Genomic DNA, 23,795 nt, shown 5'->3' on the forward strand with positions numbered 1-23,795 from the left:
TACCCACTCACCCACCCACCACCACCACCACCCGCCACCTGCCACCACCACCCACCACTCGCCGCCACCACCCGCCGCCACCACCACCACCACCCACCACTCGCCACCGTCACCCACAAACCCACCATCACCATCAGCATCACCACCCATCACCCATCCGCCACTACCCACCACCATCCGTCACCCACCTGCCACTACCACCCACTACCCGCCACCACCACCCACCACCCGCCATCGTCACCCACCCACCCACCCACCTACCACCACCACCACCCGCCACCACCACTCACCTGCCACCACCACCACCCACCACCCCCACCCACCACCCCCACCCACCACCCGCCACCACCACCACCACCACTACTCACTCGTTACCGCCCACCACCCTCCACTGTCACCCACTCGCCCACCCACTACCACCACCACCCACCCGCCACCACCCACCACCACCAGCTACCCACCATCCACCGTCACCACTTTCCACCACCGTCTTCCGCCGCCACTTGCCGCCACTTGCCACCACTTGCCATTTCTCACTCTTTTTTATATTTTTAAATTTTTTTAAACATTTTGTCAATTACCAAACGTGTTTGTAGTTTATGTTTTTCTAAAAATAAACAAAAACCAGTTTCTAAAATTTTTGTAAATATAAACTGAAAACGTAAACGTTACCAAACACACCCTTAGAGTTTAAAGTTTAGAATTGGTTTAAAATGTTGAATTGAGGCTTAAATCATGCATGCATGTTCATATCATAATATTTTGAAGTGTTTTCATGGAAATTCTTGCATGCAAGACCATATTCTAGTTATAGTCCATGAGTTCATCATGATTTTAAGTTCAATCTTACATTTGGTCATGTTTTAGAGCATTGGATTTAAAATGAACACTTGCATGTAAGCTCTTGTTTTGTTCTTGAAGTTTTCCTTGAAATTGTGTTTAATTGAACTACCTTTGGGCTTTGATTTAGCAAATTGATCTTCAAAACATGTCATACTATGAGTTTACAAGAGTTTTCCAAAAAGTTAGCCTAAAAGGATCGAATTTGATGCATTATAGTTGAGTTTTAAGCTTGAGGTTCAAATCTGGAAATTCCAGATTTTGGACTCACGCTCGAGCGAGAAACTCCACGCTCGAGCGTACATACTGAGTTCGTGCAGTACGCTCGAGTGGGTAAAATGACGCTCGAGCGGGAATTTCGTGTATCCAGTACTTTGCCTGTGTTTTCAATCCGATCGAGCGGGGTAATGCACGCTCGAGCGAGGACTTGTGTCTCACGCTCGAGCGGGTATCGAGCGCCCATCGAGCGTGAATTTCGTGCATCTAGTACTTTTACTATAGCTTGTAGTCCGCTCAAGCGGAGTAATCCACGCTCGAGCAGATTCCTTTTGTCTGCATGTCCACTCGAGCGTAGAAGGCCATGCTCGAGCGGGACCCCTATTTCAGTAAAATTTTGAAAAGTGTTTTAAAGTGCATCTTTGTATCCTCATTCCATCCTAGACGTTTCTAGGCCATGTTTAAGACTCTATAGTGAGGGTAAGAGATTAGAAACACACTAAGAGCCAATGAAATAAGTTTTGTACAATTAGAACGTGTGTTTCAAGTGTGTATCTGTTATGTGTCGTGTAGGTCATGTGCCACGCCCTGTCTGATCGATCTGCTTTGTCTGTCTGTCTGCAAGCCCACTATGAGTAATAACTCTGTAAAGTTATGTTCAACTTATGTATTTTCTGACTGGTATTGTATGATCTGTTTCCTGAAATGTTATCTTACGAATTATGAATGAATGTCCAATTTTCTGAAAAGTAATTGTGGCACCCTTAGCTTACGTGGCCCTCGCCCGGGGGTAACAATACCGCGGCCAATCTGCATCTGGCCCTCGCCCGGGGGTAACAATATCGTGGCTAATCTGCACGTGGCTCTTGCCTAGGGGTAACAATACCATGGCTACTTGCATGCAAGTTATGGACCTTTATGGTCGTTGGTACCAATTGTGTATGTGGGTTTCTGAACCAATCTATTCTGATAGCTAATGGGTGTACCATGTATGATCTTATGCAAAATCTGAATATGTAAATGTATATGAATATGTTTCTATTGAAGTCTGATTATGCTCTGAATTAAATGCTGGATTCTAACTTGTGGTGGACATCATTCATATAACCCCTTTACTCTATTATTATTCACTGGGCTTTCGCTCACAGTTTATATTATGTATGTAGGTGAGCCGGTGCATGACCAGGGCCAGAGTTGATGGCCTTCTGTACTGTTTTGTCAGCCAACCTTTGTGCCTCCAGAGGAGGTTCCGATCGAAGTTTAACGCCAAGGCTGTTTTTATTTTCGTGCTAGTCTCTGTAACTTTTTGTAAAGTCAGATCTTGGGAAGTTCACCTTTGTAAATATATTGTAAATATTGTGTATCTGGACTGGCATGTTTATATATCTATAAGTAAGTTTTGAAATGTTCTGTCCCATGTACGTCGTCACAGCTCATTGGACTTTGTCTATTTTGTATTATTGTTTCCGCAACCCCTTATTATTTGTTAATCTGTTCAGAGGCCTTTGGTAGTCCACAGATTACTGGCCGGTTATGGTGCTAAACCCATAGGGGCGGGTTTGGGTTGTGACACAAAAGCAGCAAGGCATGGTCCAAAACCAGGCCAAGAGGAGAAAGTTAAGAGGTCCTGAGACAAGGCGCTCAGCCGAAGGCTCCGGAAACTCAAAACGAGCACAAACATGCACAATCACCGAGCGCACGGACGATGACGTCTGAGTCTTAAGGTCGGTCAAAAATGGGGTGTCTACACACCCCCTGAGGTTTAGGTTTATTACAGTTCCCCCCTCACCTTTTGAAAATTACATCTCCCCCCTTAAGGTTTAAAGTTTCATTACAGATTCCACCCCTTAGCAATTTAATTTTTTTAAATACCAATTTTGCCCTCATTGGGTAAATTACATTGACACCCCTCACATTTTACAAATTACAATCCTCTCCCTAAGGTTTAAAGTAGTATTAGCAATTGCCCTCTCGGTTAATATTAGTTGAAAAAATAATTCATTGAAAAAAAAAATTAATTGGAAAAAAAAATTATTTGAAAAAAAAATTAATTGAAAAAAAAATTTTGTTAGTAAAATTTTTAAATTTCTGTTTAAAAACCAACGTAAGCTCATTTTTTGAATTTACGTTTTTTCCTCAAATAAACAAAATGAGACAATCATTTATAAAACAAAAAATTATCAAACAAGTTTTTATGACATTTTTAAAATTTTTGTAAATATAAATTGAAAATTGAAAACGAAATGGTTACCAAGCAGGTTTCAGATAGTAAAAATGTCGTAAAATTAACAAATAATTAAATAAGTTATCAACGTAAGAAATGACTTATTAAAAAATTCTTAGGCTATATATGGTTTGATTTTTATAAATTTTTTTAAAAATTAAAAATTAATTTTCTTAGGCCATTTGGTAACACTTAAGTTTTCAATTTTTTGTTTATATTTACAAAAATTTTAAAAATTCAAATAAAAACTTATTTGGTAAATTTTTGATTTATAAATCAGTGGTCTCAGTTTATAAATTTGGCCAAAAAATGTGTTTCCGTTTTGAGTTTTGAGTTTTTTTTTTTTTACCACCCAACACTAGCCACCACCCGCCACCATTTTCTACCACCGTCTTTCGCCACCACCACCCACTCCCCACCACCACTCACCACCCACCTGCCACCACCACTTACCACCCACCTGCCACCTACCACCCAACACCACCCACCCGCCACCCACCTGCCACCACCTGTCACCGTCACCCACCCACCCACCAACCACCACCACCACCCACCATCCGCTACCCACCTGTAACCATCACCCGCCACCCACTCGCTACCATCCACCACCCGCTACCGTCACCCACCCACCTACCATCACCACCCGCTGCCGCCACCACCACCACCCACCCGCCCGCCATCCACCTGCTACCACCACCCACCACCCGCCACTACCACCACCACCACCATCACCCACTCGCTAGCACCCGCCACCGTCACCCACCCGCCTACCACCACCACCACCCGCCACCACCATCCACCCACCAGCACCCGCCATCCGCCACCCACCTGCCACAACTACCACCCACTCGCCACAACCACCTCCCGCCACTACCACCCACTCGCCACCACCCACCACCACTCACCATCCGCCACCCATCTGCCGCCACCACCCGCCACCACTACCACCACCACCCACTCGCTACCACCCGCCACCCGCCACCATCACCCACCCACCTACCCACCACCCGCCACCGTCACCCACCCACCCACCCACCCACCACCACCCGCTACCCACCACCCACCGTTACCACTTTCCACCACCGTCTTCCGCCCCCACTTGCCACCACTTGCCATTTCTCACTCTTTTTTATATTTTTAAATTTTTTTAAACATTTTGTCAATTACCAAACACGTTTGTAGTTTGTGTTTTTCTAAAAATAAACAAAAATCAGTTTATAAAATTTTTGTAAATATAAATTGAAAACGTAAACGTTACCAAACAGACCCCATTTCATTTTTAGTTTTCAATTTATATTTATAAAATTTTTAAAAACTGTCATAAAAATTTGTTTGATAATTTTTTGGCTTATAAATGGTTGTCTTAGTTTGTAAATTTAAGAAAAAAAACGTAAATTCAAAAAATGAGTTTACGTTAGTTTTTAAACAAAAATTTAAAAATTTTACTAACAAATTTTTTTTCAATTAATTTTTTTTTCCAACTAATACTAACCGATGGGGCAATTGGTAATGCTACTTTAAACCTTAGGGAGGGGATTGTAATTTCTAAAATGTGAGGGGTGTCAATGTAATTTACCCAATGAGGGAAAAATTGGTATTTAAAAAAATTGAATTGCTGATGGGGAGAATCTGTAATGAAACTTTAAACCTCAGGGGGGAGATGTAATTTCCAAAAGGTGAGAGGGGAACTGTAATTAACCTAAACCTCAAGGGGGTGTCAATGTAATTTATCCTTTTTTTTCATACAGAAAAAAATATAACAAATGCAATATATCTTCAATCAATTATTTTATATTTGTTTTTATTCAAAATTTAAAAATAATGTACCGAAAAATTTATAACTAATTAAAGAAAATTTTATTCCTACCGATATTTTTTTACTTCTATATAAATACTTAAAATAATAAACTTAAAAAAAGTAGTCAATATAAATATTATGCATTAAGTAAAAAAAAGTGGTTAGCAATTATGCTTACATAAATTTATTATAGTTTTAATTTCAAATTAAAAAAAAAATTATTTTAAAAACATTTTATATAACTAGTACCAAAAAGAATTTTTTAGCAAAAATGAAAGTTATAAAAAAATTTTACAAAATTTTAAATGTCTATTGTTAAACATTTTATTCTATTTACTTGTTTGTTTGTTTGCTTGCTTTTGGAGTTTTAATATTTGATCTTTGCTCCACATTTATCGTATTGTTTTATTTATTTTTCTTCTTCTTTCTTGATTTCGCACGATACTTCTTTCATCGTGCATCTTCGAGTGTATTAATAAAAATATTATACACTTAAAATGCACAAAATTACAATATATAGAAAAAAAATAAGTGATTGCCCGAAACTAAAACTACTTTAAGAAAAAATAAAAAATAAAACAAAGATGAAATTGTTTGAAATATAAAATGATTTATTTATGTATTTATTAATTTTTAAAAATAAACTTTTAATGAAACGCATAGTGTAATTTTTTCTCTCTCTATTTTTTTTTTTTGCAATTCCAACCTGTTATATTTGTTTTAGATATTTTTTTAATATACAAATTATTTTTTACAGTGTAATTTTTTTTTTGTTTTTGTTTTTTTTTTTTGCAATTGTAACGTATTATTTTTTTAATAAGAATTTATATTTGTTTTAGATATTTTTTTAATATATAAATTATTTTTTAGATTTACTGAAATGCACAGTGTAATTTTTTTTCTCGCAATTGTAATCTGCTATTTTTTAATAAGAATTTATATTTGTTTTAGATATTTTTTTAATATACAAATCATTTTTTTTAGATTTTAATTAAATGCATAGTGTAATTTCTTTTTTCTTTTTTTTTCACAATTGCTACCTGTTATTTTTTAATAAAAATTTATATTTGTTTTAGATATTTTTTAATATTCGAATTATTTTTTACAGTGTAATTTTTTTTCTCTTTTTTTTTTTTTTACAATTACAGCCTGTTATTTTTTAATAAGAATTTTTATTTGTTTTAGATATTTTTTTAATATACAAATTATTATTTATACATTTTTTATAAAAATAATTTAACAATCTTATCACTAACTATAGCGTATAGAAGAAGTTAAAAATGGTGTGGTAGTAGGTATGGGAGAAGTCAAAAGGGTTTGTTGGTTGGGAGAAGTCAATAAATGTTGATTTTTTTTTAAATCAACAAATTAAAAAATTAAGATTGAAATATTGGAGCTTCCACAAGGCTTTTGGGTTAGAAACCCTCTTTTCCTTATATAATATATAGATATATAGATTTGATTGTCATGTTGGAGCTCGTCCTACTATGGTTCATGGGTCTTGTATTAATAATTTAAATATTTTATTTTATCGGGTCATTCGTGTATATCATATATGAAAACAATTAGATCAATTCAATAATCGTAATATTTTCATTTTATGATATTTATCTATAAAAAAAATAATAATTAAAAATATACTTGTCATCTATTTTCTTAGAAACAAATATGATAAAATAAAAATGTAATTCTTATCGTATTGATCTAATTTCTTTTATAGATGATAAACACATACGAATCATTGAAATAAACTCATAGTGAATCCCACAAATTTAAACGTAATAGTAAAATTCAAATTTAAACATGAAATAAGCTCAATCCTAAGCATTCGTTTGGGATATGAGTTGACTTTTTGACTAGTTTATCCTGGGGCTTAAAAGTCTCGTTTGGGATGAACTTTTTGATTTTTTTTTTTACTTTTGTGAGAGAAAAAATGAATTGATTATGATTTGGATGTAATATTTTGTCTCATTAGTTTTTTAGCATATTTTATCTTTTTGTGACTAAAATATCCAAAAAAAACTAATAGGACAAAAAGTCACAAAAAGACAAAATAGACTAAAAAATAATAAAATAAAATGTCAAATCCAAACTATAATCATTTTATTTTTTCTTTCCAAAAGTCGAAAAAAGTCAAAAAGTTCAACTCAAACAAAATTTTTTAACCCCAAATTAAAATGGCTAAAAAGCAAAACCACATCCCAAATGAAGGCAACGTATTACAAAAAAAATAAAAATAAAAATAAAAATCCTAAGGTTTGACCTTTATCACAAATTAAACTGAATTTTTTTTTATTTTATCAATTTAAATTACAAATTTTTTATTTGTTTTCAATCTAAATCATTTGCTTAAATAAAAAAGTCAATTGAAAAAATAATATTTTAGTTATTAAACTCAATAAAAAAGAATATTTTAAACATTTATGTATACTTACATTGAATTTAATAACTAAAATATTATTTTTTCTATCAATTTTATTTGACAAAAACCTGCAAATAGTTTATATTAAAAACAAATCAAAAGATTAGGATTAAAAATTTTGAGTTTATTTTGTTATTAGGCTCAAACGTTAAAGTTTTTTTTTTTTTAGAATAAGAATGAAACCCACATTATGCCTTCGTTTAGAATGTGGGTTGTTTTTTTAACTTTTTGATTATTTTAGTCTGAGGCTAAAAAGTCTCATTTATGATGAAATTTTTGACTTTTGTAAGAGAAAAAATAAAATGATTATGATAGCCATTGTTTTGCCATTTTTTTATTTTTTACTTTTTTAAATTAGGCTTGTATGATTTGAAAGGTATTTTACAACAAACTTTGAGATAGACTTGAAGATAGGTACCCCCACAAAGTAATTCATCTTGCGCAATATCAACTCTCAACAATTTTTTGCATTTTTATTTTTCATTGTCTAAACTGCCAATTTTTTTTGTACATATTATTCAAGGATTTTTTTTTCAATCTATCACGGTTCACGTGTATGGCACATGTCCCATGGCCAGTAGTGCCCAAGCCCACGTACACCACTCACATTCACACCCATGTAGCCCCGCCCTTGAAAATACACATGCACCCACACCTAGAATGATATACCTAAATGTCATATTTATGAATTGATATATTAATTAATATATTAATAAATAATTTGACGTCATTTAAAAAAATTTAGGTATTTATAATTTATATAATAAGTGGAGTTAATAATAATGTCATAAGATATGTTAGTATACTAATTAGTATATTAATTGGTGTATATAACATCACTAATAATACATTTTTGATTTTTATTTTTATTTTTTGAATAATTTTTTTTCCTTCTCATATGCCTAATATTGTTGTTTTATCCATGATTTAGTTTGCGACAAGTTACTGGTGCTGCTATTTATGACTTTGCCTCTGTTTGGGAAGAAAAAGCCCAGGCTTTTTTGGCTAAAATAGCCACAAAAAACAAAATAGGCTATTTTAGCCACAAAAAACAAAACATCAAATCCAACCCATAATCATTACAATCCTCTCTCACAAAAAAGTCAAAAAAGCCAAAAAGTCAAAAAGCCCTTCCCAAACCAGGCTAAAATAGCCCAGGCTAAAATAGCCAAAAAGTCAAAAAGCCAAAAAGCCAACCCACTTCCCAAACGGAGGCTTTGTATGACGTTAACAGCAACCAAAAAAATCCTCATAGCTTAATTGGTGTATAGAAAAATTTGTCTCCAACTCAGTCTAGCTGCCATTTATGACTTGTATGATACTAACAGCTACAAAAAAAATTCATAGTTTAATAGATATATACAAAAATTTGTCTCCTTTGGGGGGTCGGTTTATGACTTTTTTTTAGGCTAAAATTTACAATAAAATAAAGATTTCATTTGGGATGTGAATTGGTTATTATTTTAGTCTGGGATTAAAAAGTTTCGTTTGAGATAGATTTTTTGATTTTTTTAATTTTTGTGAGAAAAAAAATAAAATGATTATGGTTTAAATATAACATTTTGTTTTATTGATTTTTTAACCTATTTTGACTTTTTGTGACTAAAATAGTCAAAAAGTTGGCTTTTTGGTATGTCAAACAAAAGAAAAATAAGTTAGAATAGTTAATAAGACAAAATGTTGCATTAAATTCATAATCATTTCACTTTTTTCTCTTATAAACATCACATCCAATTATAAAAAAATCAATTATCTTTCCAAACATAAAATTTTAACCATCTAAAATAACCAACTTTCCAAACGAGACCATTATCTACAAAATTTTACTGGTGTTTGGCAAGTGGGTTGGGGCTAAAATAGCCACAAAAGACAAAACAGGCTATTTTAGCCACAACAAACAAAACATCACATCCAACCCATAATCATTACACTCTTCTCTCACAAAAAAAAGCCAAAAAGCCAAAAAGCCAAAAAGCCCTTTCCAAACCAAGTTTTTTAGCCCAGGCTAAAATAGCCAAAAAAGCCAAAAAGCCAAAAAGCCAACCCACTTCCCAAACGGAGGCTAAAGAACTCTAGATATGAGTGGGCTGGGGTTGGCTTTTTTAGCTTTTTGAGTTAATGTGTTTGAAAAGTTGCTAAAAAAATAAATATATTTGTGAGTCAAAAAGGATGATGTGATATTTGATTTTTTTACTCATGGCAAACGACTTAGTAGATTTTTTTTTTTTTTTTGAAGGTTAATAGGTCCTAATAATTTGATTTAATTTTTATAAGTTTTATTGAAAATAAGTTCTAATAAAATCGTCGCTAAAAATAATTTTTTGTGATTATTTTTTGCATATATCGCTAAAAATTGCCAATTAGTGATTTTTTTGTTACAATTTTTATAAATTGTCACTAAAACTTATAATTAGTGATATTTTTCAGTGACATTTTTTAAACTATCGCTGAAAGTTGAAAATTTGTAACTTTTTTATGACGATTTCTTTAAACTATTGTAAGTTATAATTGGTGAAATTTTTTGCGACAAAAATTTTAAACTGTCACTGAAAATTAATAATTAGTGACATTCATTTAATAATGTTGGATGAAAAATGCCATTAATTATCATAGAGCTTATTAAACAATAAATCTACCTATTAGGATTTATACATAAGTTCCCTATTTTTTTAGCCTATTGGCAAACAATTGGGACCAGTGCCTTGGCATCACCAAAGAATGAGTTGTTGGTTTTGAATCTCTTTCCTCCTTGCAGTACCATAAACATGAACTCAAGCTCTCTCCTTGACAATCAATTACGGACTTAACGTGATTGCAAAATTTACAGTAGCATTGGAAAATATAGAAACTAGCATCTAACATATCTTCCTTATGGTTTCACTATTTAACAGGAGAAGGATGATGATTGATAAGGAATGGGAATCAAGTGAAGATCGTTTTTTCTTCTTACAGTCAAAGCAAACACCTCAGTCATGTCTAGCTCTTCTGGCTTCATTCCACCGGGGAGTTTCCAATCGAAATGGTACAACAATTGCGCGAGTGGAAGTTCAATATTAGGAATAGCAAATGCTATGCCTGGACATATCCTTCTCCCAGCTCCGAATGGTATATATTCAAAACATGTCCCCTTGAAATCAAGTGTGCTGTTTAAAAATCTCTCTGGTTCAAATTTCTCTGCTTCATTCCAGTATCTTGGATCTCTACCAATTGCCCACGCATTAACGATGATTTTGGTCTTGACAGGTATTTTGTATCCGTTAATCGTGCATTGCTCGTTGGATTCTCTTGGAAGTAACAGAGGAGCAGAAGGATGTAGCCTCAATGTTTCTTTAATTACTGAGTTTAAGTATTTCAATTCATGAATGCAAGTTTCATCAACATTTTTTTTCCCATCAAAGACATGCCTTACTTCGGCTTGTGTCCTTTTCATCACTTCTGGGTTTTTTTGCATTTCTGACATTGCCCACTCTACAACTCCTGATGATGTCTCGCTTCCAGCACTGAAAATATCCTGAAATGGGGTTGATGGTATTCATAATAGGTTCCTATTACTGTCAATAATTCTTAAAGTAGTTATCCATCTTCATGCCTATAAATCTTTTGAAGCTCTGCATAGCTATGTGAATGCAAGAAAAATGACCTCAAATCTTTTACAAATGTCCTGAAATAGAATGCATGCGACATCTAGCTGTATTGAAATGATATGTGCAATCAAAAACTTCGATTGAAAGTTATTGAATTTTTATATTTTTGAAACTTATTAAAGGAGATCTGTCAAACGAAATTTATATTCAATATCAAATTTTATAAATAAAAAAAAGTTAAATTTTAGTGTAGAAACAGTAGAATTTATCCGTTTTAGAATTGCCAATGCATAAGTTTAGAAATTTTGTAAATAAAAAAAAAAAGAGAGACTAATTTCTTAGTGCATAAACTAAAAATTTTCTCAACAAGCATATTCTAAAATTATAAATTTTATAAAAAATATATTGCATCATCTGAGCAATTCTATTCAAGTTGGTGTTTTGAAAAGTTAGTAAAAAGTTAGCTTTTGACTTTTTGATAATATTTATTTCTAGTGTCATATCACATTAAAATGACCACAATACCCTTACCCAACTTAGGCTTGGTTTGGGAAGTGGGTTGGCTTTTTGGATTTTTGGTTTTTTTGGCTATTTTAGCCTAAGATTAAAAAGCTTGGTTTGGGAAGGGCTTTTGACTTTTTTGGTTTTTTTTTTTTTTTTTTTGTGAGAGAAAGAATGTAATGATTATGAGTTAGATGTGATGTTTTGGAGCATTTTGGCAATAAGCTAAAAAGGCCAGTTTTTTGGCTTTTCAATTTTTTTAGTAAAAAAAAACCAGCTTTTTTACCCAAAAGAACCCATCTTTTTGCCAAAAAAGCCACCAAAAAAGTCAAAAAGTCAGTTTTTTACCAACTTCTCAAAACGCTATTTTGTCTTATTGGGCTAAAAAACTTATTTTGTTTTTTGTGGCTATTTTAGCAAAAAAAAACTTCCAAACCCACCTCCCAAACAGGCACTCAGGAAATTTACTTTTTTACCTATTGTGTGTTTGAACAATTTTTGGGAATATAAAGGGTAATTATGTAAATTCACAGGTTTGTGTTTTAAACCACTTCCCAAATGGTTTTTTGCGTTTTGCTGCCCATGACTTTTTTTTCCCATGCTGCAAAACGCAGTTTTTTACCCCCTCTTCCCAAATGGTCACTTGCTAAGCAAGTAAAAGAATGACAAATCAAACTGAGAATATTGTTTGAGAAGTTAAAAAAAAGATGAATTGAACTATCAACAATAAAAATCATGAGGTCTAACACTCTTGACGTTGCCAGACTTGCTGTGCAAGTTTAAGAAAATAAGGCCGATCAAAAAAAAAAGTTTAACAAAATAAGTAAATAAATAAAAATAAATTACCGAGAATAAAAATCAGCAAGATCTCGTGGGCTTTCTAGAAAAAGTCATGAAATTAACCAACCCATGAGACTTGTCCCGATTAGCCCTCTGCTAACGCAAAAAAATACTCTTGCAAGGACCGATCTAGTCTCAGCCCGTGGATGTTACAACTCTTATTTTGATAATTTAATAATTTGATCTTTTTATTGTATGTAAATTATTTATAAAAAAACAAATTGAGTCGATAATTATAATTATATGATTTTGTCACACTTATAGTATAAAAAAAATAGACAAATATAATTTAAAATATATATATATTTTTTATTTTTTGAAAAAATTTAAACTATGTACTTATAATTATTATATTTTATTGATTTATTTCTTGAATCATCTGCGAGTTTTTAAAACTAAAATATCAGATCATTGGTGCCAGGTGGTACACCCATTTGTCCGAACTGAACCATCTAAGGACTAGATCAAAGTTATTTTTTTTTTATTTTTGGGTTCATGAACAGAACAATAAATTTTTTCTCAAATTTCAAAAGGAACAAGACTCCCACCATTTCATAAATTACACTTGAGGTTGCAATTCAAGATGTTAAGAGTTTGCCTAGTATTTATTTCGTTAATTCAAATTATTCAATTGTTAGTATTATTTATTAAAAAAATTAAATTAAATTAAATATAAATAAAAATACATATATTTGATTCACACTCACTCTTAAATATATATATATATATTCTATATCTCATTTTATCACTTCTAATTACATCTTTAATGAGGTGACAAATAATAATAATTAATCAACTTTTTTCAAACTTTTTTTCTTTTCAAAATTATTTGTCATCTCATTAGAGGTTTAATTGAGAGCAGTGAAATGAGAGATATAACAAAACCCTGAAAAAAAATAAAAAAATACACCGTTTATTTCAAAGAATTATATGTGGCACACAGACTACTGTATTTATAAACAAATGATACACAAATTTACTTTTTTTCAATTTAATAATGTATTAAAAAAATTAATTAATAATTAAATATACTCTAATTAAGATTTAAAAAGTGAGTCTAAAGACTAATAAAGTAAGAAACTGACCAAGATGACAGCTTTGATGTTGTCGTCTGTCAATGGAAACTCAAGCTCTCCACCCTTCTGAACTCTCAGAAGAACATCAACCAAATCCTCTGCTTCGCCTCTCCCACTCTCTCTCTCCATCTTCCTCTCTCTGTGCTCGTTAACAATGTTTTCAAGTATCTGATCAACTCTCTTATGCAATTTCTCAAGCTTTCTTCTCATTCCACTCATCACCTGAAGCAATTTAACAGATGGGTACATATCAGCAACACTGAACCCACCAAATAACTTTAAAACTTCATCCATAGCCTCAATGAATTCTTCTTGGTCTCTGCTTTTCTTCCCAAAAGCAGCTCTAGCAGTAACCCCGTAGGTATGCGAGAAAATTCTCTTGCTCAGATTGATTGCCGACCCTGTGTTCAACGAAATGTCTCTGACAAAATTCATCGCCTCCTCTTCCCTAATTCCCCGGAACGTTTCGACGCGCTTTGAGCTCAGAGCCTCTGTTATGCAAATCTTTCGGAGTTGTCTCCAGTAATCACCGTATGGGGCAAAGCATATGTTTGTAGAATTGTAAGATATAATCCGAGAAGCGAGAAGGTAAGGTCTTTGAGCGAAGATGAGGTCATGGGTTTTCATAACCTGTTCGGCGGTTTCTGGGGAGGAGACAACGATGGTGGAGACTTCGCCGAGGCGGAGGTGCATCAAGGGTCCATGTTTTTTGGCCAAGTTTGTCAAGGTTTGGTGGGTTAGTGATGAGCTAATAAGCTGGTGCATGTTTCCTATGAGAGGTAGTTGCCATGGCCCTGGAGGGAGCTTTGAAGTTGAGCGATTGGGTTTGGTTGTGTTGATCAAGATTTTGAGTACCATGAAAATGAAGAGCAGGAAGGCCAAGAGGAGAGATGGTGATGAAAACTGAAGCTCCATTATCAGAGGAATGTGAGGTTAGCGTCTTAGTAGGAAACATGCATTTTATACTCAGAAAAACAGTGGCGTAACCAGTAATTTCATTTAGTTGAGTCATTCAATAAGGTATCATCATTATTAGACTTTTAGTTTTGCGAAATCTGTCACCGTAATATTATAATATATTTCCATTAAACCACAAGGCATGTGGCCGAGCGGTAAAGCTTGGAGGATAAAATCTACAGGTCTCGAGTTCGAGTCACACCTTGGGGCCACTGGAGGTTTGCCCGGTCGTTAACTTCAGGGCCCTGAGATTAGTCGAGGTGCGCGAAAGCTGGCCCGGACACTCAGTTATCAAAAAAAAAAAAAAATAATATATTTCCATTAACATTGACACAAATAATTCAAATTTATCAAACTACGTGTAAAAACAAACGCATAAAAACAGTCTGAGGTGTACACGCGAATAAAGCTTCCGACCTCCAGTGGGGTGCTGGGGGGTCGTGCGTGTCGCCCACTAATTGGCCAAAAAAAAAATTTGTTTTTTTTTTTTTTTTTTTTTGGTTGTGTTTCAGCGAATGGCGCAGCGCCATGTCACTGGGGTGCGACCCCCACTGGGGGTTTGAAGCACGGCTCGTGTACACGCCAAGCAATATCTTAAGCAGGCTCAATGAAAGCCAAGATTAGCCCATTAGGGGTTGGGTTTTGGGTTATTTTAAGCTGAGGTTAAAAAGTCTCGTTTGGGATAAATTTTTTGACTTTTGTGAGAGAATAAATAAAATAATTATGATTTGAACGTGACATTTTATCTTATTAGGCTGAAAAGCCTATTTTATCTTTTTATGACTATTTTAATCAAAAAATCTCCGTTTAGCTTATGCCAAACGAGGATAATGTTGTCTACTAGCGCTCTACAATATGCCGCATCACCTGGCCAGTAGCGGCCGCGGCTTAGGACAAGCTAATCAAAATTGTACACGGCTAAGTCTATATATAAAAAGAATCGAGATGTTTAAGTTTCTTTAGGGTTAAATTGTCAAAAAAAATCATTAGAAACATGAAGTGGATATAAAATTAAGAGGCACATGAATTAACCACTGGGCTCATTTTGTAACTCTCTCGACAAAACTGTATAATTTTACTTTGGTAATTTTTATTTCTTCAAATTTTAGTGACACCACTCACATAAATGTAGCCTCATGCTTGAAACTACTCAATACACCCAGAATGATCACATTTGGAAATTTTAATATTTATCTGAATCTTTTTTCTCTGTACCTTGGTTTTATCCTAGATTTAGTTTGTCACAAGATATCAGTGTAGCCGCCATTCATGACCTGTATGTATGATATGAACAACTACAAAAAGTTTCTCATAGCTGTCAATTGATTTATAGACCATTTGTCTCCTCTACTGAGCATGCGTTGCATATTATGAAAAATTCTACTTGTGCACAGAAAGTTTTGCACATAGAATACATAAATGTGAAACAATATTAGCAATTATTGATGTAAATATTTAATTCTCAACTATAAATATGAACATTTTATCTCATATTTATGTTTGATTATGTGACAATTTTTCTATGTGAGTAGCACAACTGATATATTTATCTCCTGCTTTTGCCAAAGTACTCAGGATATATGACTAATTTGATTCTGTAATGCTTATCTTATATATATGTATATATATATTTGTCTTGTTTGTTTGGTCTAAGTTGACGATGATAAGATGCAATCCTTGTTTTTTAATATATTATTATTTAGGGATTGTTTGGGATGATCTAAATAAATGTACTTTTTGTCTTTTTATGAAAAGATATGCAGAAAAATAGAAAGGTGATATGATGAAAAAAAAATAAAAAAATAGATTATTTGAGACTTTCTCAAACTTGGCCTTAGCCTAATAAAGTCGCTACATAAAAGTCCAACTTTGAATTGAAATTCCTGTACGTTGTCCCAAAACATCTATCTGTCTTACTCTTCCCAAAACATCTATATAGTGGGCATGTTTCCAAAAATTAGTTTTTTTTTCTAAAATTTATAAAAAGATAAAATAAATTAAAATAGTTAATAAGATAAATATCACATTGAACTCGTAATTATTTTACTTTCTTTCTCACAAATATCACATCCAACTATAAAAAAATTCAATCATTTTCTCAAATACAAAATACTTTAGCCTACTAAAATAGTCAATTTTTCAAATGAGGCCAGTATTTTTCAAATTAAAAACAATTGTTGTCACATAGTGAGTGGGAGCTAAGGTTGCCATCATTGGGAAAATTATTAGATACTTTTGGAATATCATTTGGTATTGTCTATATAACTTTCGTTTGGCATGTCAGGTTTTTTTGGCTATTTTAGCCACAAAAAGATAAAATAGACTTTTTAACATAATAAGATAAAATATCACATCAAACTCATAATTATTTTATTTTTTTTCTCACAAAAGTCAAAAAAGTCAAAAAACCTATCCCAAACGAAACTTTTTAGCCTTAGGTTAAAAAAGTCAAAAAGTTAACCCACATCCCAAACGAATAGTAATCTCGATCAATGAGAAATTGTAACACAAAAAGTGAATCATCACCAAACTTAGGGAGAAATAAACATCACAAATGAACCAAACTAGAAAGAAATAACACCACAAATGATATCAAACTACTTTTCGTAAGAGTTAAACCCTCAATTTTACACTACAAAATGATACTATACAACCACTAGGCCAAAGGCCTTGGAAACAACATAGATACTAGATAGTGATATCAAATATCGATAATAATGTAAGTATCATTGTTACATTTAATTTTTTTCTTTTTAAGAAGATGAATATACTCCCTCTGTCCTATAGTAATAGTCCCTTTTGGAGATCTAATAATAGTTCCTTTTGGGGATTCTAACTTTTTAGTGAGACATGTACTTATTGCTTTGAAGTCAAATCAAAATATATTAATTTACAACATTGCCCCTTTTATACTGATTATTAAATATATTTATAATTATTTTTAAAGGGTAGTTTTGGAATTTTCTAAGAATTTTATGTTTTGACTTTTCAAAATAGACAAATATTTTGGGACATCGAGAAAAGGAAAGATGGACAAATAATATGGGATGAAAAGAGTAATTAATTTCATTTATCTTCTCTTTTCTTTTCACTTAACGTATTCAAAAATCTAAACATAGCATTAAGGTTGCCTCTTTGAGTTTGTTGGAACAATTACCCTTGCATTTGAGATGATATGAGTCTTGTATACCAATTAATAGAAAAAAGTGAAAAAGATAAAACTGGAAAGAGAACCTTAATTGCTAATCACACTAAACAATATTAAACTTGAAAATTAAAAGCAAAATAAATTCTCAATATACATATATATATATATATATATATATATCAGTGGCAATACAGACCCCCTCAAATTCCCACCCCCACCACCCCCACACACACGTGGGGGTTGGTGAATGGGGGAGAAAAAAAAAAAAATTTTTGGACCAATGAAAGGCAGAGGGGATCGTGGGGCTTGCTTCCAAAAGGGGGTCTAAGTCTTTTTTGTATATATATATATATATATTTCTTCACTTTGATTTTTTAGTTTTCATGCACTATATAATCACACTATATATATCCTTTACGAAAAAAGGATAATTAGAGTTCTGAAAATGACTGAAACATAAATAAATTAAGAAGTAGGTACCAAGTACATCTATTCTTCAACATGCAGAAACTGGTCACAAAATACTCAAGAAAATGAATCCCACAATGTCTGAACTCCACGATAGGACCCATCACTTAAGTGTTTAGTGACGGATTTATGTGCAATCTTTTTCCTCCATGTTTCAATTTGGTATTGGTTTATAAGGGACAGCAATTAAGTTGAGGTCTTCCTTTCTTCTAACTGTCACAGCAAAGGCTTCAGTCATGTGTAGTTCCTCTTGGTTCATTCCACCAGGGAGCTTCCAATCAAAATGATACAAAAACAGTGCAAGTGGCATTTCAACATTGGCCAGCCCAAATGCCATCCCTGGGCATATCCTTCTTCCAGCACCAAATGGTATAAATTCGAAGTTATTCCCTTTGAAATCAATTGAACTATCAAAAAATCTCTCTGGCCTAAAGCACTCAGGATCACTCCAGTAGTTTGGATCTCTTCCGATTGCCCACGCATTGATGATGACTTTGGTTTTCACCGGAATTTCATACCCGTTGATCTCACATCTCTCTCCACATTCTCTTGGAAGTAGCAAAGGAAGTGCAGGGTGTAATCGAAGCGTCTCTTTGATCACCAACTTCAAGTAGTTCAATTCTTGAATGCCCGTTTCATCAACCTTTCCTTTACCATTGAAAACCCGTCTCACCTCGGCTTGTGCCTTTCTCATGATTCTTGGGTTTTTCATCATTTCTGACATGGCCCAGTCTACAGTAGTTGCTGATGTCTCACTCCCAGCACTGAAAATGTCCTGATAATATAGAATTGACAAACTTCAGTTAACAATTAAAATCCTATTTTCTTGTCTTTACAGTCGACAAAATAAATTTAATCAAGGAAAAAAATCAGATTCTTCCCCAATAATAACAACTAAAATCTTGAGTTTTTAATTTCTTCACTTTAAACTCTGGTCTTATAAAATGATTCCAATCCCAACCATTCATCCATTAAAGTCTAAATGTACTAATGGGAAGGGGAAGGAGAAGGGGAAGGTGAGTGTGGCGGGTGACGCTAGGGGAACGGGAAGGGGAGGACACTGTGTGGTTAGGTGAATCGTAGAAATGAGATGGGTGGTAAGGGGTGATTGTGATTTGGTGTAGTTAAAGTGAAGTTGGCATTGATGTCAAGCCTCGTTTGGCAAGTGACTTTTTTAGTCAAAAAGTCACTAAGGTTCCGTTTGGCAAGAGCTAAACGGAGCTTTTTTGGCTATTTTAGCCACAAAAGACAAAATAGGCTATTTTAGTCACAAAAAATAAAATATCACATCCAACCCATAATCATTACATTCTTCTCTCACAAAAAAATTCAAAAAAGTCAAAAAGTCAAAAAGCCAAAAAGCCCTTCCCAAACGAAACTTTTTAGCCCAGGCTAAAATAGCAAAAAAAGCCAAAAAACTAAAAAGCCAACCCACTTCCCAAACGGAGGCTAAAAAAACTAAAAAGCCAATAACCTATACCAGAAAGTCAAAGATTCTATTTTCTCTCTACTTTTTACACATCTTTTCGTAAAAAACTAAAAAGTCATCCCAAACATACTAGTTTTTTTACATCATATTTTAGCCAAAAAATCAAAAAGTTACTAAAAAAGCATGTTCCTAGACGAGGCCTTGAAAGAACAAATGAGAAGATGTCATGTGTTGCACAATTTTTGCTCCCTTTAAATGGAGATGGATGGATAGTTAAGATTGAGAAAGCTTTAAAAGACTCGTATTTAAATTGAAGAAGTTAAAAATCTGAGGTTTTAGTTATTTCTGCTCTCTTTTGTGTAATTTTCCCTTTAAATGAAAATAATAATCCTACATAAAGGACATCGGCCTTTTCAAAGGCTTAGTTTTGGCAGATGAAACCTCCTGGATGCAAAAAATTTCTCGAGGCCAGTCCATATGGGGCTATATCCCGACTTTAATTTGGACCTTTGAAAGTGGACGGTGAGATTGATCCCTGGTTTAGTCGGTCTAATGGACCGGATGCCGAGTTATCAAAAAGAAAAAAACAGCTTGGAGACTTGGTCAGTTACAAAGGTCTAATACTAAGGCCTGGTTTGGCATGTCTTGAAAAAGACAAAAAGTTAAAAAGTTACTTAAAAAGTTAAAAAGTTATCACTATTCACAAAAAAAATACAAAAAAAATAAATTTACACATAAAAAAATACAACTCAACTTTTTGCTAAAGTGATGGATAGTCCGCGTAATTGGTCTGCTGTACTGGTTTAAAAATGATTGCCTCCTTCACGGGTAACCATTTAGACTATGTTGTTTGGCCCGTCGGGGCCACCACGGGTCACATTTTGATAATCTAAACCATTTAATATGTAGAATTCGTTGAGTACTATATGCTTCTAAAAATTACGTTAATCAGATATCGTTAACTATATGATCAAATCAGTTTTGTATAAAAAAAAGAATGGTGTTATAGTTAACTGGTGAACAAAAACTAATCCGATCAATGTGATTTTGATATCCGATTAATGTGATTTTTTGCATATATATAGTACTCGACAAGTTCTACATATTGAACGGTTCAGATTATCAAAATGGGACTCGTGGTGGGCTCCACGGGCCGAACAACACAGTCCAAATGGTTACCTGCAAAGGAGACAATCATGTCCTTATCTCCTACACTCTGCCCAGAAAAATGTGTCGTACAGCCTATTACACTTACTTCTCCTATACACTTATTTATATAATTTTTTATTACACATTTTTTCGAAAAAAGACAAAGTTAACCCAAACATCTATATTTTTTTCCTCAACTTTTTAGTCCAAAATGTGCACTTATTTAAGACACCCCAAACAACCCCTAAACTTCAATATGGTAATGGACTTTAGTGATTTATTTGAGGTGCAAAGGTTTTGAAAAGCAGTTGCGGTGGCGGTAACGGTGGCAGTGGTGCGGTTGCGGGGTGTAAAGGCCGTAGTATAACGGTTGCGGTAACCGAAACCGTGAATTTTTTTATTTTTCGTACAATTTGAAAAAAAATTAGCGATACGCATATTTTTTTTTCCCATAATCATATTTATTTATTGGGTTTTAAAATAAATATTGATCAATATTTGTAAATTTTTAAATAGATCGAAATCAACAAATCAATAGTATGTTCTTCATCTTCCCTTTTCCCTCTCTCTATCTCTTACCCCTCCATCATCCCCAAGGTTTTAAAAAACAGCCGTAAACATTACGTAACGCCGTTACGTAACGGTTGTGGTGGTAACCGCCATACGCTACGGCCACTTTGCAGTGTGATTGTCGGCCGTAGCGATCGTAATGGCCTGTTACACACCGTTACGTAATGGTTCCAAATTGATTCTTTCGAAAAAAAAAAGAAAAAAAAGAGCTGAAAATGGGGGAAGAGAGATAGAGAGAGAAGAGGAAAGATGAAGAGGGGAGATGGAGGAGCAAGAGATAAAGAGAGAGAGAGAGAAGAGGGAAGATGAAGAATATGTTATTGATTTGTTGATTTTGATCATACTTAAAAATTTACAAACATTGATCAATATTTATCTTAAAACCCAATAAATATGATTATGAAAAAAAAAATATGCGTATCGGTAAATTTTTTTCAAATTGTACGAAAAATAAAAAAATTTACGGTTCCTATTACTGCAACCATTATGCTATGGCTTTTACACCCCGCAACCTCAACCGTGCCACCGCCACCGTTACGAAAACTGTAACTGCTTTCCAGAACCTTGATCTTCCCTCTTCATCTTACCTCTTCTCTCTCCATCCCTTTTCTCCCATTTTTATTTTTTTTTATTTTCGAAAGAAGCAGTTTGGAACCGTTACGTAACGGTGCATAACAGGCCGCTACAGCCGACACACCTGTGAAACTCAATCACACCGCAAAAGCGGCCATAGTGGGTGGCGGTAACCACCACAACTGTTATGTAACGACGTTACGTAACAGTTGCGGCTGCTTTTTAAAACTTTGGGTGCAACTCTAACCTGGATAATCGCTTTGATGTTGTCAATAGTCAAGGAAAATTCATTTGTCCCGTGGTCATGATATTTTAAAAGAGCATCAACCAGATCTTCATTTGCTCTATCCTTGCCAGTCTCTGTCGCCTTGCCCGCTATATGTTCATTGATGATGTTTCCGAGTATCCTATCTGCCTCTTTTTGCAGCTTCTCAATTTTGGACTTTATTCCGCTGATCAAATGAAGCCACTCAGCAGAAGGATAAAAATCAGCAATGTTGAACCCTGATGCAGCCTTTACAGTTTCCTCCATAATCAATATGTACGATTCTTGGTCCTTAGTTTTATTACCAAAAGCAGCCCTCGAAGTGATGGTGTATCCTGATGAGTAAATTTTCTGAGTTAGATTGATGGGTGATCCTGCCTTCAAAGCGATCCATCTAATGAAATTTGATGACTCTTCTTCTCTGATTGATCGGAATGATTGAACACGCTTTGCGCTCAGAAGCTCCAATGTGCAAATTTTCCTTATTTGTCTCCAATATTCACCATATGGAGCAAAGGCAATGTTAGTAAAACCATAGGTCATGATCTTTGTAGCAAGAATCTGAGGCCTTGTTGCAAAGATGAGGTCGTGTGTTTTCATCACTTCCTTTGCGATTTCTGGCGAAGAAATTATTACAGTGGGGACTTCACCGAATTGTAGGCTCATCAGGGGTCCATGTTTGTTGGCCAAGTCTCGTAGGGCATGATGAGGTAAAGAGCCAGCAAGCTGGTGCAAGTTTCCTATGAGGGGTAGCTTCCTTGGTCCCGGGGGGAGATTTGAAGCCAAGTTATTGGTTTTGGATCTCTTACCTGTTTTCAGAACAATGAATACAAAAAGGAATAAGGTACAAAGGATTGAGACGGAGGGAAATTGAAACTCCATAGGAAAAAGAGACAAGTTCTTTAGAAGGGTGTTATGGGATGATTGATGAAATTGCATTGATTCCAGTTTTATGCAATGTGGATCCTTGGATTTTTGCAGATGTATGATTCCTTTTTCAACTAAGGGTTTTGTTTTCTAGTTTTTGGGAATCTTAGTTGAGAAAAATATATGCTCTTTGAGTTGATTCTTTCTTTTTTACATATGAGATATTTGGCTTCATCTAGTCTATTAAACATTTCAAACAAAAAAGCAAAAACAAAAAACAAACATGAACGTCAAAGCAATAATGCACCAGAATTTAGTTTATTGTTGTTATTTTTTTGTTTAGTCATCCAAAAATAATAATAATAAAAAAAAAATTTGAAAAAAGGAAAAAAGAAGAAGAAGAAGACGAAGGAAACACAACATCACAACATAACAGGGGAACGAACAATTTTTTTAAAAAAATAAATAAAGGAGGGAAAAACACCCTTTTCCTCTCAATTTTGAGTGTTCCATAATAAAACAACTCCATCTCTATTTTGGATGAAACCTACTAATTTGCTAAATCTTATTTGTGACGTTCAAATTTTGGCTACCACAAAGTTAGACATCTGGCATTGAAAATTGGAAATAGATGTACCATAGATTAGTTAAAGCTTGAAACTATCTCTTCAATAGACTTCTCATTTCCAATAGCATTATATGACAATTTCCATTCAACAACAGCAAATCTAATATATTCTAGCAGAGATTTCATGATTGCCAAAGCATACCTTACTAAAAAGACAATGGAATTTCTCACAAATCATGGTTGATATTGATTATGAGTGGCTTACCTGTCAAAAAGACTTGGCAGACGAAAACATTCTTT

General features: G+C 33.9%; 1 protein-coding gene across 1 annotated transcript; it reads right to left on the reverse strand.

Moving 5' to 3' along the window:
• Positions 1–10,226: 10,226 nt before the first annotated feature.
• On the reverse strand, positions 10,227–23,274 carry LOC114259047 (uncharacterized). Its single transcript, XM_082885906.1, has 4 exons — positions 22,043–23,274; positions 18,232–18,849; positions 13,511–14,434; positions 10,227–11,011 (listed from the first exon to the last, which is right to left on the reverse strand). Exons 1-4 carry the CDS (start codon positions 22,997–22,999, stop codon positions 10,385–10,387), a joined length of 3,126 nt encoding a protein of 1,041 aa, XP_082742032.1. The 5' UTR covers positions 23,000–23,274; the 3' UTR covers positions 10,227–10,384.
• Positions 23,275–23,795: the final 521 nt, after the last annotated feature.

The sequence above is a fragment of the Camellia sinensis genome, chromosome 8 (genome assembly GCF_055761805.1).
Source record: "Camellia sinensis isolate YWXY chromosome 8, ASM5576180v1, whole genome shotgun sequence".
NCBI lineage: Eukaryota > Viridiplantae > Streptophyta > Magnoliopsida > Ericales > Theaceae > Camellia > Camellia sinensis.

Coding starts and splice junctions, on each gene's coding strand:
- LOC114259047 (XM_082885906.1), bottom strand. CDS start 22,999: ATGCAATTTCATCAATCATCCCATAACACCCTTCTAAAGAACTTGTCT. Junction 18,850..22,042: donor ACATCAAAGCGATTATCCAG/GTTAGAGTTGCA, acceptor CTATATTATCAG/GACATTTTCAGTGCTGGGAG. Junction 11,012..13,510: donor ACATCAAAGCTGTCATCTTG/GTCAGTTTCTTA, acceptor ACCCCATTTCAG/GATATTTTCAGTGCTGGAAG.